The sequence below is a fragment of the Saccopteryx leptura genome, chromosome 6, assembly GCF_036850995.1.
Source record: "Saccopteryx leptura isolate mSacLep1 chromosome 6, mSacLep1_pri_phased_curated, whole genome shotgun sequence".
In the NCBI taxonomy this organism is placed as follows: Eukaryota; Metazoa; Chordata; class Mammalia; order Chiroptera; family Emballonuridae; genus Saccopteryx; species Saccopteryx leptura.
In genome coordinates, this window is record NC_089508.1 from 49138258 (window position 1) to 49153300 (window position 15043).

General features: G+C 33.9%; 1 protein-coding gene across 1 annotated transcript in view; it reads left to right on the forward strand.

Moving 5' to 3' along the window:
- The window catches only part of SOS2 (SOS Ras/Rho guanine nucleotide exchange factor 2), a 111505-nt gene that overhangs the window by 53019 nt on the left and 43443 nt on the right, over window positions 1-15043 (forward strand). Inside the window, exons 7-11 of the mRNA XM_066344336.1 lie at window positions 2211-2321; window positions 7499-7597; window positions 10970-11097; window positions 11907-12562; window positions 12923-13004. Coding sequence (XP_066200433.1) covers window positions 2211-2321; window positions 7499-7597; window positions 10970-11097; window positions 11907-12562; window positions 12923-13004 — 1076 coding nt within the window. The remainder of the gene's footprint in view (window positions 1-2210; window positions 2322-7498; window positions 7598-10969; window positions 11098-11906; window positions 12563-12922; window positions 13005-15043) is intronic.

A 15043-nucleotide genomic window follows, 5' to 3' on the forward strand; every position in this document is an offset into this window, starting at 1 on the left:
AGTATATGTTTCTAGAAGAGGAATTGTAGTACTAACGACTTGCAATGTTTTTATAACTTTGAAACATTTTGCCAAATTTACTTCCAAATAAGTTTTAGTATATGGGGGCCTTTTTTCCCCATACCTTCAGTAACTCTGAGATTATGCCATTAATTTTTGCCAGTCTAGTGTTAAAAGAAACCCCAGCATCTCACTATTCCTTTAATTTTGCCTTTTTTTAAAACTAATGATGTTGAGCATTTTATAATACTCACTGGCCATTTTTTTTTTTTTTTCTGAAGCTGGAAACGGGGAGAGACAGTCAGACAGACTCCCGCATGCGCCGGACCGGGATCCACCTGGCACGCCCACCAGGGGGCGATGCTCTGCCCCTCTGGGGCATTGCTCTGTTGCGACCAGAGCCACTCTAGTGCCTGGGGCAGAGGCCAAGGAGCCATCCCCAGCGCCCGGGCCATCCTTGCTCCAATGGAGCCTCGGCTGCGGGAGGGGAAGAGAGAGAGAGGAAGGAGAGGGGGAGAGGTGGAGAAGTAGATGGGCGCTTCTCCTGTATGCCCTGGCCGGGAATCGAACCCAGGACTTCTGCACGCCAGGCCGACGCTCTACCACTGAGCCAACCGGCCAGGGCCCTCACTGGCCATTTTTATTTCTTTTGGAAAACAAGGTTTTAAAAGTGCATCTTAGAGTTCGGGTAATTTTATAATCTTTGCTTATATTTTTCTGAAAATATATATTACTTTTATTACATCTATTTTGTAGGCAATGAAACTTGTAGTATAGAAATAAATATTCAGTTATTGATTCCTAATCAAAATATTCAGCTTTGGTTCTTATTAGGAAGTATTTATATTGTGATAACTTGGCATATTAATTTATAGTTTGGTTACCTGCTGTACTCTTAAAGATATGGTTCAAAAACAATATATTTTCTAATTTTTATTTTATTTTTTATTGTGGTAAAATATAACAAAATTCGCCATTTTAACCATTTTTAAGTATACAATTCAATGTCATTAATTATATCCACAAAATTTTACAACCATCACCACTATCTAGTTCCATAACTTTTTACCATCCCAAACAGAAACTCTACTCATTGAGCAGTAATTCCCTATTCTTTCCTCCCTCCAACTGCAGGTAACCTCTAATCTACTTTCTGTCTCTATCAATTTGCTGATTCTAGGTATTTGATATAAGTAGAATCATACAGTGTTTGTTCTTTGTGTCTGCTTTTTCACTTAGCATAATGTTTTCAAGGTTCATCCATGTCATAGCATGTATCAGAACTCCATCCCTTTCTATGACTAATAGCCCATTGTATGTATATATTATGTTTTGTTTATCTGGTTATTTGTTAATGGACATTTGTATTTTTTTCACCTTTGGCTATTGTGGGTAATGCTGCAGTGAACATTAGCATACAGGTATCTGTTTAAGTCTCTGTTTTCAGTTCTTTGGGGTATATACCTGGGAGTGGAATTGCTGGATCATACAGTAATTCTTTAACTTTTTGAGAAACTGCCAAAAGCATTCTCAACAGGGGCTATACCATCTTACATTACCACTGGCAGTAGACAAGGGTTCCAGTTACTCTACATTCTTCCTAATACTTGTTATTTCTGAAAACAAACTATTTTTTAATTATAAAAAGGAAGCAAACCTCTAGTTCTAACTAATCACTGGAGATATTATCAAATTGTAGGAATTTAAATATAAACATTGGACAAAATATGTGAAATTTATGCTTTGTTATTTACCATACATTAGTCTTTGCTTTCTTTTTCTAATTTTTGTCCAAAAGAGCAGTATCATAAAAGAGCAGTAATCACTTTTCACTTCCTTTGAAAGTATCCTATGTATAAACTTATTTCAACCTTGGTAAGCCTAACTGAAATTTCAAATTCTAGCCTTCTTTTACTAATAAATAAACTTTCACTTATTGAGGATAAATGTTTGATACTTGTGAACACAATGTCAGTGACTTATTTTAAGACCAGTTGCTTCTTGTGATTTATAGGCTCAAGGTCATTACTTACATTTTAAAATTTTTTCCAGTTATATCTGTAGCTACTGTTTATCCCTAAAAAGCAGACTGCAAAAAGTTCTGAAAACTAGTGAGGACTTGAGTAAAAATTTACCATTAAATAATTTGTGCCTTAGTTATAAAAAAGATGATCTTTAAAACTTAACACATTTTGTTTTTTAAAAAATAGGAGCAAGCATTTGATCCTTATGAAACATTATCACAGGACATTCTTTCACCAAAATTTAATGAACATTTCAGTAAGTTGATGGCCAGACCTGCAGTGGCTCTACACTTTCAGGTAAACTTAAATGGAATTTTTTGGGGTTTTTTTTCTTAATAAAGCAACTAAAGAACTATTTTATTATCTTATTCCTTAAGTATTTAGAATCCTTTCATAAAACAAATGAAAAATTTCACCAATCTTTCAAAATCTGTTAATTCTAAGCCTATTTTAGATTAAAAAAAAACACCTAATCTGTCCTTAATATAGGAAACTTTTATAAAATACCATCATAAATACTGATTGACTAGAGAAATCTGGCAAATTCTAGATCTGAGATATAGAGATGAATGTGGAGAACTATTCAGGTTCTTATTTTCAACAAGATAGAACTGAAATCATCAAGAGTGGAAAATATCCTCATGTATACTCATACTGATTTCTCTATCAGGCCTATAATTTAAAGAAAATAAGTATATTAATGGGAAGTATTCAAGTTAATTGGTTTAGTAATGTAGTTAGATAAAATGAAAGTAGGTGGAGAGAGAAAAATAAAATTTATATTTTTACTTTTTCAACAAAGGTTATATAAGGTCTACCGGAAAGTTCTGTCCATTTCTATCACAACAAGTTTCGACATGTAAGCACATATTTATTTGGCGCGTGTGTGCCTCTCTATTTTTATCACTTAATATATACATACTGATGTAGCAGATTAACTAAAACAAAGTTGATTCACGTTAGTCTTATGTGTGAAGTGATAGTGTACCCATGGCTACTGATAAAGTTCATTTATGCCACTGTATTTTTACGAATTTCAACAAGGAAGAAATGCTACAGAAGCATGTAGAAATTTATTGAAAGTGTTTGGTGAAGGTACAGTTTCTGATAGGACATGCAGAAGATGGTTCGAAAAATTCGAAACAGGTGATTTCGACCTTTCTGTTAAGCCACGTTCTGGGTGACCATCTTTGATTGATGACGATGTTGTTAAGACCATGTTGGAGCAAGATCCTTTTATGAAAACATTGGAGATCGCAGAAAGGCTTAATTCAGCTCAGCAAACCATTTCGGACCATATTCAGAAGATAGGATTGGTGTGGAAATATTCAAGATGGTGCCACATGAATTAAGTCAGAAGAATTTGTATTTTGTTTTATTCCAAAAACGGACAGAACTTTCCGGTAGACCTTATTTTAGCATTGTTAATCCTTGACTACTTATTACTGTAGACTCTTCCTGAATGTAGACAGGCTCTTCTCCCGTAGCATATGAATATGGTCAAATCTTTATTGTCCTAAAACAAGCAGTAAACCTTGTCATTTTCTATTTTGTTTTTTTCTATTTGTAGCCAATTGTCTTCATATTACTTTTTACCATTCTTCATTAAACTGCTACTATTTGTATCTAAATCAGGATATAACACTAAAAACTGCCCTGATGATGAACTTAACCACCAAATTCAGTGGATATTTTGATTTCATATCTATGTCTGTACTATTTGTTAGTCTCCCTCTTGTTCATGATACTTTCTCCTAATTTTCATCTTCTCTGATTTCTTCTTCTCAGTCTCCTTAATTGCAGGTATTATCTAACTTCTGTGGTCAGCCCCTAATTTTCTGTCCCTCTAAAGCTCTCCTAGAGTAACTTTATTCATATCCTTTGCTTTAGCTACTGCCTGTATGTTGTATTTTCAAGTCCTAACTCTCTTTTAAGCAGTGGATGTGTGTGTACACTTTCACATAACCAGCTTCCCTAATTCACTTAGCTATCCCACAGGCACTTCAAATATATACGGTATTTTTCGCTCCATAAGACACACCTAGGGTTTTAAGGAGGAAAATAAGTAAAAAAAATTCTGAACCAAACGGTGTGTTAAAATATTTAATAAAATACCGTATTTTTCGCTCCATAAGATGCACGGGCATTTCCCCTTCCACTTTTGGTGGTGTGTGGGGGGGTGCATCTTATGGAGCAAAATATATGGTAAATGTTCAAAACTGAACTTATCATCTTTTCCCTGCCTTCTTCACTGTGAATTCCCATTATTGCTTTCTACTCAGAAATTCAACTTGGAATAAAAATTATGTCTAATTCTCAAATTTACTTCAATGAAGAAATATTTTCCAAGTTAATCTTATATATAGATGTAAACCATAAAGTAAATATTTGTTAAATCAGACAGTCTGCCTGTAAGATCTTTGCGTACTCATAAAAGCACTCACATTTCTTGTTTTATTCCTATTTTAGGAGTAGTTCTTGCTGTGTGGGATTTGAATGTCTGAGGCCCAGTTATTTAAGCTATTGCCCCAGATATTCAGTGAAGTGGAAAGAGTTAGGAAAAAACCCTTTTCATATCAGACTCACAAAAAGCTGAAGTGATGCTTCATTTTAAAAAAATGATAAAAATTCTTTAGAAGTTGTAAACCAAAGCTTAAGAATATGAGCTTTGACCTAGTTAATATTTGTCGAGTCTATTAAAATTTAATTTTAGTTAACAATATGTGAGAATTAGGGGAATGTCTACCTATGAGGATATATTTTAAAAGCAGCAAAACAGATTCTTTCTCCATATTATATATATATTACTGTTGTCTGTGTTTATCTGATGAGAAATACCAATTTAAATAAATCAACCTTAATGACATTTAAAATCAACACAAGTGACTTTTAAATCCCTCAAAAAATTTAGAAAATTGTTTATTCTACAGACTATTAGTTTTCAAAATTGAGATATACATAACTCTAGCTATACTGTAAGATCTTTCAGGCAATATAAGGGCACAGATAACTTGAAGGGAATCAGTTTCTAGTCTATCTGCCACCTGTTTGTGTTTTTGCCTTCTCTTTTTCTATTTCTCTTACACATGACCTATCATCAAATTCAATTTACCATTATGTATTAATTCAAGGCATAAAAACTTCCAGGTACCAGTCAGGAAAAAAAATGTATTGCTCCTGAAATAGAGTTCTAAATGGGGTTTCTGAACCCAATTCCAAAGTGTTGGGGGTGCTTCACGAACCCCACTAGCAAACAATCCTCAGATACAAGCAAGAATTCAGCTCAATTCTAACACTGTCTACTAGAGATGGGATCAGATTCCACAGGTTAAGGGCTCAATTCTACAATACTGTGCCCTCCGATTCTCCGCCCCTCATGCCCCCTCCCTGCACCTCTGTGCATGAACACACACATACACACCTCAGATGCCAGCAGCAAGCCCAGGCTCTTATCTGAGCTAACTGGCTGGTTATATTGGGGGTTCCAACATCTCCCAGTTTAGGTTCAATTTTCTAAAATGGCTCAGGACTCAGAGAAACATTTTACTTACTAGATTACTGGTTTATTATAAAAGGATATTAAAGGGAAAGGATTAAGGGATACAAGTCAACAACGAGATAAACAGAAAATAGGGTGAAGTCATCCTCATGGAGCTTGGGACCTCAACATGGTGGCACCCAGAAATGTCCTAGTTTCCCAACGTGGAAGCTCTCTAAAAAGACCAATGAGCTTTCCTCCTGGGTTTTTTATGGAGTCTTCATTAGGTAGTCTGAATTGACTAAGTCACTGACCACTGGCAACTGAACCCAACCTCCAGAGCCTCCCCATAGGTCAGGCCAGGAAGTGGGGCTGAAAATTCAAACATCTAATCACAGGGTTGCTTCTCCTGGCAACCAGCCCCTTGGTCTAAAAGTCACCATCAACACAACAAAAGACACCCTTTTTACTCTCTAAACTTAGAAAATCCTCAGCTTTTAGGGGAGCTGTGAGCCTGGAATTGTGGATGAAGACCGGATACCTTATAAATCACAGAATCACAAGTACAAAGCAAAGAGTTCTGAGAGAACTCTTCTGATTGTTAAAAACTCCTGGTAGTTGAAATCGAATGTCATATTTACCTATGTTTTATCATATCTATCTAAGAATTAAGAAGTGAGATGGTTTTAACAGCGTGAATATTAACTTTAAAAAAAGTATTTCACCATTCATTAGACAATGAGATAAAGGTGAAGGAGACTTCTAAAGTTAAAGTTCTCATACCTGGATGTTAGGTTCTTCCACATGCTTCCTGTACTTAAGACTGTGACATTAACATGCATATTTGAATTTAAGAATGAAACCAAAAAAAAAAAAAAAAAAAAAAAAAAAAAAAAGAATGAAACCATAGTTTTTGCAGAAATTAAGTCTAACCTGACAGTTTATTTTGACAGTGCAGATTGGCTTTGTTAAGTAAGTTATAAGAGGACATTTTTTATAAATTAAACGCGCTAAATCTGAAATTTATTTAATCATTGTTTGGTGAAATATACTTAAGTAATATCTACAACAGGGATCCCCAAACTTTTTACACAGGGGGCCAGTTCACTGTCCCTCAGACCATTGGAGGGCCGACTATAAAAAAAACTATGAACAAATCCCTATGCACACTGCACATATCTTATTTTAAAGTAAAAAAACAAAACAGGAACAAATACAATATTTAAAATAAAGAACAAGTAAATTTAAATTAACAAACTGACCAGTATTTCAATGGGAACTATGCTCCTCTCACTGACCACCAATGAAAGAGGTGCCCCTTCCGGAAGTGCGGTGGGGGCCGGATAAATGGCCTCAGGGGGCCACATGCGGCCCACAGGCCGCAGTTTGGGGACCCCTGATCTACAATATACATATAACCCCCCCACACACACACAAAACGTATTTTGTAACTACTTAAAGCATTTAACATGGTAACATAAAAATGTGCAAGAAAGTTCATAGATTCCAAAATTCTTGTAGAGCAGGGGTCTCAAACTCAACTCAGCATGTGGGCCGCAGAGCAAGATCACAGCCGTTCAGCGGGCCACACTAAGTCTACAAAAGGCAATTGTTATGCAACACTTTTCTCACTGCAGTTGAAAACAAAAAAAAATCAGTACAAAATTGTTTGGCGGGCCGCATGCGGCCTGCGGGCCGCAAGTTTGAGACCCCTGTGAGTATGTGGAACCCAGAAATTTTGAAGAAAAGCTGAGAGGACTACTGGGAAAATTATTTTAGCTCTATAGGAGATGCAGAGATGTATGTATTTATTAACTTTGAGTAAAAAGGAGAAAAAAATTTTGATTGACAGCACTTCAATTTTAATATAGAACATGTTTTTTATTATAGTTTTAGTAAGTCTGTGTCTTATATTTTTAAAAGCTGTGTCTGTTGGGAATTGCTGTTATGTATCCTTGATATCAGAAGTATAACATTACATCTTTTTGCTTTGCAGTCCATTGCTGATGGTTTTAGAGAGGCAGTCCGTTATGTCCTTCCACGCCTTATGCTGGTGCCAGTGTATCACTGTTGGCACTATTTTGAATTATTAAAGGTAAGATGAAAACATTTTGAACTAAAAATACTTGTATTTATGAGGCTTAGAAATTAGTTTTTGATCTGATCATATTATTTTTAAATACTTTTTATTCATAAAGTATTTTAAATGTCTACCTTCTTTTCACAGAGAAAAGACCATGGAGTAAACTTGTATTTCTTATTTATCTGTTTATCATTTCTAAGTGGTGGAGAGAGACAGGAAAATGTATCTTCATTTGACATTTCATAATATAGACTCTTATAGTACAAACATTATAAGAAAAGTGTTTACTTTTTTTACATTTTAGAATTAGTTTTTGGAGGCACATAATAACACTGCTTTAACTTTTAAATAAGTAATTAATAACTTTTATACATAACATTGTTCTAAATTTCTAGCTTGCTTTAACTTATTAAGAAAAACTTTTAGGATTGGCGTATTTTTTCATACAGTGTAGTATTCTTCCTCTCTTAGCTAGGACCCAAATAACATTAAAAAAATAATTACGGTAAAGGTTGAATTTTTTTTCAAAGATTAGTAAACATGAAAATATATTGACTTCCTAAAGGTTCTAATAAACAGTATAAACTTTATTGTGGTACATTATATACTTAGAGAAAAGTATGTACTAAAACAATATAAACACAAATGTGTTATATAATAAATAAGCATAATATTATATGTAAACATACCAAAGGTAAACCTCTATCCTGACTATAATAGCAATTACTTACTTTCTCTCTTTTTTAGTTTAACTACCTATGTGTATATCACTAAAATATATCTAGCCTGCTTCTGATTTTTATATAAATTAGATCTAATTGTATATATTATTTTCTATCTTATATCTTCTTTCAAAGTTCTATCTGTAAGATTTATTGATGTTGTTTTATGTTCTAGTTTAATTTTCTTTCAGTTTGAATAAACCATGATTATAGATTAAAAAGAGACGATAGAATAGAAACCTGGCTGCTAAGTACAACACTAACTGGGTCCTATATTGGGGGAAAATTTCCCTAAAGTAGCAGGATTGGGACAGTGACCAAATTCAATACATGCTGTAGATTAGATAATAGAAACAATTTAAGGGGGGAAGAGAAGAACTTTGTAGGGAGGAACCATTTCAGTTGGTAATTTCTATGTCAGTGTAAAATGTTTAGAATACGTGCTTTCAAATGTTTGTAGGGATATTCATTAATCTTATGTTTATTTAAATGGGTTGTTTATTAAATCTCACTGCAGAAAATTCAAGAAATGTTTAGCAAATTATTGGACTGAAGTTATACCAAACAGAGCCATTATTTTATATACTTATGTCACAAGAAAATCCTGTGCTTTAAATAGCCTGAAACATTATTTCTCTTTGACAGCCTATAATTATTACATGGATATTTAGAAATGACATGGTCATTTATATGAGAGAGTTTGGGTAGCCTGAAGACCAAGTAGACAGTAGAAATTTAGTAACCTCATACACCTAAATTGAAAAGCAGTTCTCATTTTGGTAGAATTTCATTATTAGTGATAATTTGGAAGTTTGAATCAATAAAAGCAGAAAGAATAAAAAGATCATAATTAAGTATTTTATATTATCAATACCCATATTTACTAAGGAAATATTTTAGAGTGGAGCCAAGAAGAATCTTTTTTCACAATATCTTTAGTAAGATAGTTTAAGACAGGGGTCCCCAAACTACGGCCCGCGGGCCGCATGCGGCCCCCTGAGGCCATTTATCCGGCCCCCGCCACACTTCCAGAAGGAGCACCTCTTTCATTGGTGGTCAGTGAGAGGAGCATAGTTCCCATTGAAATACTGGTCAGTTTGTTAATTTAAATTTACTTGTTCTTTATTTTAAATATTGTATTTGTTCCTGTTTTGTTTTTTTTTACTTTAAAATAAGATATGTGCAGTGTGCATAGGGATTTGTTCATAGTTTTTTTTTATAGTCCGGCCCTCCAATGGTCTGAGGGACAGTGAACTGGCCCCCTGTGTAAAAAGTTTGGGGACCCCTGGTTTAAGATCATGAAATACATTTAAAATTTTTAAAATTTTCTGAAATGATTGTAATTTTTCCAGATTCTTGTATAAATGTATATTTGTATCCATATGTTCTCTATATCTGTATAATGCTCCACTTTGAATTCTTATATCAAACAAATTAAAACATAGAAGCATCATCCAAGCTGAATTATTTTTATAAGGTAAATTTTCTTCCATTTTTAGAGTGAGATATAAGAGAAATTTTTGGATAAATAAAATAAAGCCAGAATTGTTACAATTAATAATGCAGTTGATAAGTCTTATTTCTAAGGGTTAATAAGATAGAGGATTAACTTTTATGGTTTCTTGATATTTACTAGAATGGTTGAATTTTATGTTGTAAAAAATAGCAGTTAAATCCTTTGTGAGGTACTATTTTCAGAAAAGTTTATGTTGGACTGAAGTGTGAAAGTTAGCAACTTGATTACGTTGTATATCAAAGATATTTATGCTTCTAGAAATCTCTAAAATGTAAGGATTTAATAAAGAATATGAAATTGTTTATCTTATTTTCTCTATTTATAGTTATTAACAAATAAAAGTCACCTTTAAGCTTCATGTTGTACATGTTTTAAACCATTTTTAATATTTGGAAAATGTCCAAATGGTTATTGTAGTTGTTTTTTTTCTGACTTATATGATAATAAACATGTAGAAAGAGGGTTGGTTTGAAGGATCGGAAAGTACAGTCGTCCCTCGCCATATCGCAGTTCACTTTTCGTGGTCTCACTGTATTGCGCATTTTTAAATTGTATATATCTAATTTTGTATCACAGGTTTTTCACTATATCACAGGATTTTGCGGTATATAGGTATTTTTATATATTTGTTATTTTAATTATTTTTGCGGTAAAATAAGCATTTTCTAGCCTAAGAAGTTGAAAACAATATAAAAAACTATGAAATATATTAATTAAAACATATTAGTATTCACTGGTGAGTACCCATAAAAATTTTATATGTTGTTAAAATTACGTAGGTTTAAGAGTGTAGAAAGTGTTTAAGAGAATAGAAGGTATTTATAAGAGTGTGGGAAAGGTTAATAACAGTGTGGGAAAGGTTTATAAGAGTGTGGGGAGGGTTTATAAAGCCTTAAAATATATATAAATAATAAAATAAATATAAAGTCACTGCTTCACAGATTTTCCCCCATTGCAGGGGGTTCTGAAACCTAACCCCCAGGATAGACTAGGGACCACTGTATACATAATTATATAAAATTAAAGCTATTTTTATTAAGTATATTTAAAATTCACTTAGAGTTATAACTTTGCTGCTTCCTCTAATTATGAGAAAGGAAAAGAATTGAACAATGCAGGTTTAATTTTCTTTTTGGGTTTTGCTAGCAATTGAAAGCATGTAGTGAAGAACAAGAAGACAGAGAGTGTTTGAACCAAGCAATTACTGCTCTCATGAATCTTCAGGGTAGTATGGACCGAATTTACAAGCAGTATTCACCTCGACGCCGACCTGGGTAATTCCAAAATGTTGAGAATGTGAATGCTTCTGCATACTTCACTTACATCTGATGCCTAGTTTTTCAGGAAGTGTTATTATAATGATAGTTGCATTCTTGAAAGTTATACTTTGTTTTACATTTTTATTTTGGTCTAGTCTTTTAAAATTGGCATTGTAATATTGTTAAGATATATGTAATAAAAATTTAAAAGATATATTTAATAATTTTGGTATAATTATTATTATTATTTTAAGTGAGGGGGGGGGGAATAGAGAGACAGACTTCCGCATGTGCCCCAGCCAGAATCTACCTAGAAACACCCATCTTGGGCCAATGCTCAAATCAACCAAGCTATTCTCAGCACTTGAGGCTAATGCTCAAACCAGTCAAGCCACTGGCTGCGAGAGGGGAAGAGGAACTGAAGGGGGAGAGGGAAGGGGAGAGAAGCAGATGGTTGCTTCTCCTGTGTGTCCTGACTGGGAATCAAACCTGGGATGTCCGTATGCTGGACCAATGCTCTATCCACTGAGCCAACCGGATAGGGCTAATTTTTATATAATTATATAAGGAATAGAATTATTTGGGGTTTTTTATTATTATGGCAATAGGAATGAAATATAGTACCTCTAGTAACATCTCTTTTATAATAATGAAATTGAGGCATGTAGTGGCAAAGTTATAAGAAAATAAATGTTCTGTGCAAAATCTAGTGTTTGGTCATTTAATATCTTTGTCACTTGATTTGAAGTCCTTTGCACTTAAAGCAATTAGGATTGTTTAGCCATTGAATGAGCTAAATTTGTCTTTTTTTTTTTTTTTTTTAGGGATCCTGTTTGCCCTTTTTATAATCGTCAACTAAGAAGCAAGCACCTGGCTATTAAAAAAATGAATGAAATTCAGAAAAACATAGATGGATGGGAAGGCAAAGATATTGGACAGTGTTGTAATGAATTCATTATGGAAGGTCCATTGACAAGAATTGGTGCTAAACATGAACGGCATATTTTTCTCTTCGATGGCTTAATGATTAGCTGCAAACCCAATCATAGCCAGTCACGCCTTCCAGGTTATAGTAGTGCAGAATACAGATTAAAAGAAAAATTTGTCATGAGAAAAATACAAATATGTGATAAAGAAGATACTTGTGAGTACAAACATGCTTTTGAATTACTATCCAAAGATGAAAACAGCATAATATTTGCTGCTAAGTCAGCTGAAGAGAAAAATAATTGGATGGCAGCACTTATTTCTCTTCATTATCGTAGTACTCTAGATCGAATGCTAGATTCAGTATTATTGAAAGAAGAAAATGAGCAACCACTGAGACTACCAAGTCCTGAAGTGTATCGTTTTGTGGTAAAAGACTCTGAGGAAAACATTGTTTTTGAAGACAACTTGCCAAGTAGAAGTGGAATCCCCATTATTAAAGGGGGGACAGTGGTGAAGTTGATTGAAAGATTAACATATCATATGTATGCAGGTATGTAAAACTCATTACAAGCGATTATCTAGGGCCAAGGAGCTAAAAGCTTTTCAAGAAATTCAAAAATAATTGAGGCCAGGAAAAAAATGGATGGCCTCTAAAATATGAAAAGAATACTGCAGAATCAAAAGGAAAAAATAACTAATGTCTCTAAAATATAATATTGTTAACCTCATTAATTAAATATTCATAAAAATTGCATATTCATGAATCTTGAACAATATTTATCAAGAAATACTGTGATTGGCAGGAAGAGCCACAGTGGGAGAAGCCAGAATAAAAAGGAAAGGAAGTAAGGACTCCAAAATATGCTGAATAAATAAAATATGCAACCTGTTTTATGCTCTACCTTTTCAGATCCCAATTTTGTTCGTACTTTTCTTACTACATATCGTTCATTTTGTAAACCACAGGAATTGCTAAGCTTACTGATTGAACGGTAAGAAAATTTTTTTCACTTATATTAACATTTTGTAAAAAGTTAACTGTTTTGTGTCTTGCACAGTACTGGATGCATAGTGTGTACTCAAGTAGTTTTTGAACATTATTTATTTGGCATTAGATTAGCAGTATGCTTCAAACAGTGTGCTTAAACTGAAATTCCTGTTTATAACAGAGGTCTTTTCAGAACTTAGCAATATTTATAGTGGTAATCAGAAAGACCCATTCTTAGAGGATAAAGAAAACTATGTATCTTAATGAAATTTTTTTCTGTACAATAAAACAATGCTTCCTTAAAAAGAGACTGTTTTACTTTTAAAACAAACTTTTTATTATGGTATATTCAAAACATATACAAGAATAAAAGACTATAAAACCTTAGTACCATATAGCCAAAGGCCAATTTTTGTAATATGTAATACTTTTAAGAGAAGTTTATCAGTAATTTTACCTTTCACATAAATGATAGTAAAGAAGATTGTATATTTAAAATATTTTTCCTGCTATATACTAAGGAAATATAACCCCATTTATCAGGCATCCAACTTCAGTAATTATCAACTGATATGTCATCTGTTTTTCTAACACTTGAACATCCTAACCCCAAGATTACAATTGACCTTCTGTATCCATTGGTTTGTTATTCTTGTCTATCTCTCTCTCTGAGGATACAGAGGGCTAACTAAGGGACTCCAGCATCAGTGGATTTTAGTATCTACTGGGGTCCTGGAACCAATCCTCTGTAGTTACCGAAGGACAACTGTATTTTACAGTAAGTCCTAGACAGTGTATTTCATCTGTAAATATTTCCAGTTTTACTTCTGATGGATAAGTACTCTTATTAAAACTTAATTGGGCCCTGGCCAGTTAGGTCAGGTAAGATTGGAGCATCATCCCAAAACACCAAGGTTGCAGATTTGATTCCCAGTCAGGGCACATACAGGAAGCAGCCAGTGAGTACACAACTAAGTGGAACAACAAATGAATAGTTCTCTCTCTCTCTTCCCTTCTTCCTCCTTCTATCCTTCCCTCCACTCCCCACTTCCTCTCTCAGTCTTCTCTAAGGTCAGCCAACTAAAAAAAATCAAAATATCATTATTAGACATAAAAAATTATTATTTTCAACTTACGATTAATTTAAAAAAGTTTTAGATTGACTTTTTAAATTTTTTTACTGAGTATATCAGTAGCATTTTAAATAGTTTGTAATTTAAAATATACCATGTTTCCCCATGTATAAGACGCTCCCATGTATAAGATGCTCTCATGTATAAGATGCATCTAAATTTTGGGACCTGAAATTTGAAAAGAAATGTATTACATAAAGTTATTGAGCTAAAGTTTTATTCATCATAAAATTCATACAACTCCTCATTTGTGCGAAAAGTGGAAAATGCAAGTAAAAAAATCTACAACCACTGTATAAGAGGCACCCAGTTTTTAGACCCCAAATTTTTCGGAAAAGGGTGTGTTTTATACATGGGGAAATGTAGTATCTGGACTCCAAGATAATTTTCCACATTTAAAAACTTAATACAGGATTTTATTGTGACCTGTATCAGTATGTTGTTCTATGAAACAAAGTTTACCAGACTGAATCAGTGTAATGAGCTGTGAAGATTTATTCAGTTGTATTTCCATGTCCAAAATTAGGAAAGCACGCATTAGACTTATGTTTTAGCTGTATTTCCTATGGTTGGGCAAAATTTTTTATATATATATATAAATATAAAAAAAAAAAAAATATATATATATATATAGTGTGTGTGTGTGTGTGTGTGTGTGTGTGTGTGTGTGTGTATGTGTGTATTTTTCTGAAGTTGGAAACGGGGAGGCAGTCAGACAGACTCCCTCATGCGCCCAACCGGGATCCACCCAGCATGCCCACCAGGGAGCGGTGCTCTGCCCATCTGGGGCGTTGCTCTGTTGCAACCAGGGCCATTCTAGTGCCTGAGGCAGAGGCCATGGAGCCATCCCCAGCACCCGGCCCAACTTTGCTCCAATGGAGCCTTGGCTGCGGGAGGGGAAGAGAGAGAC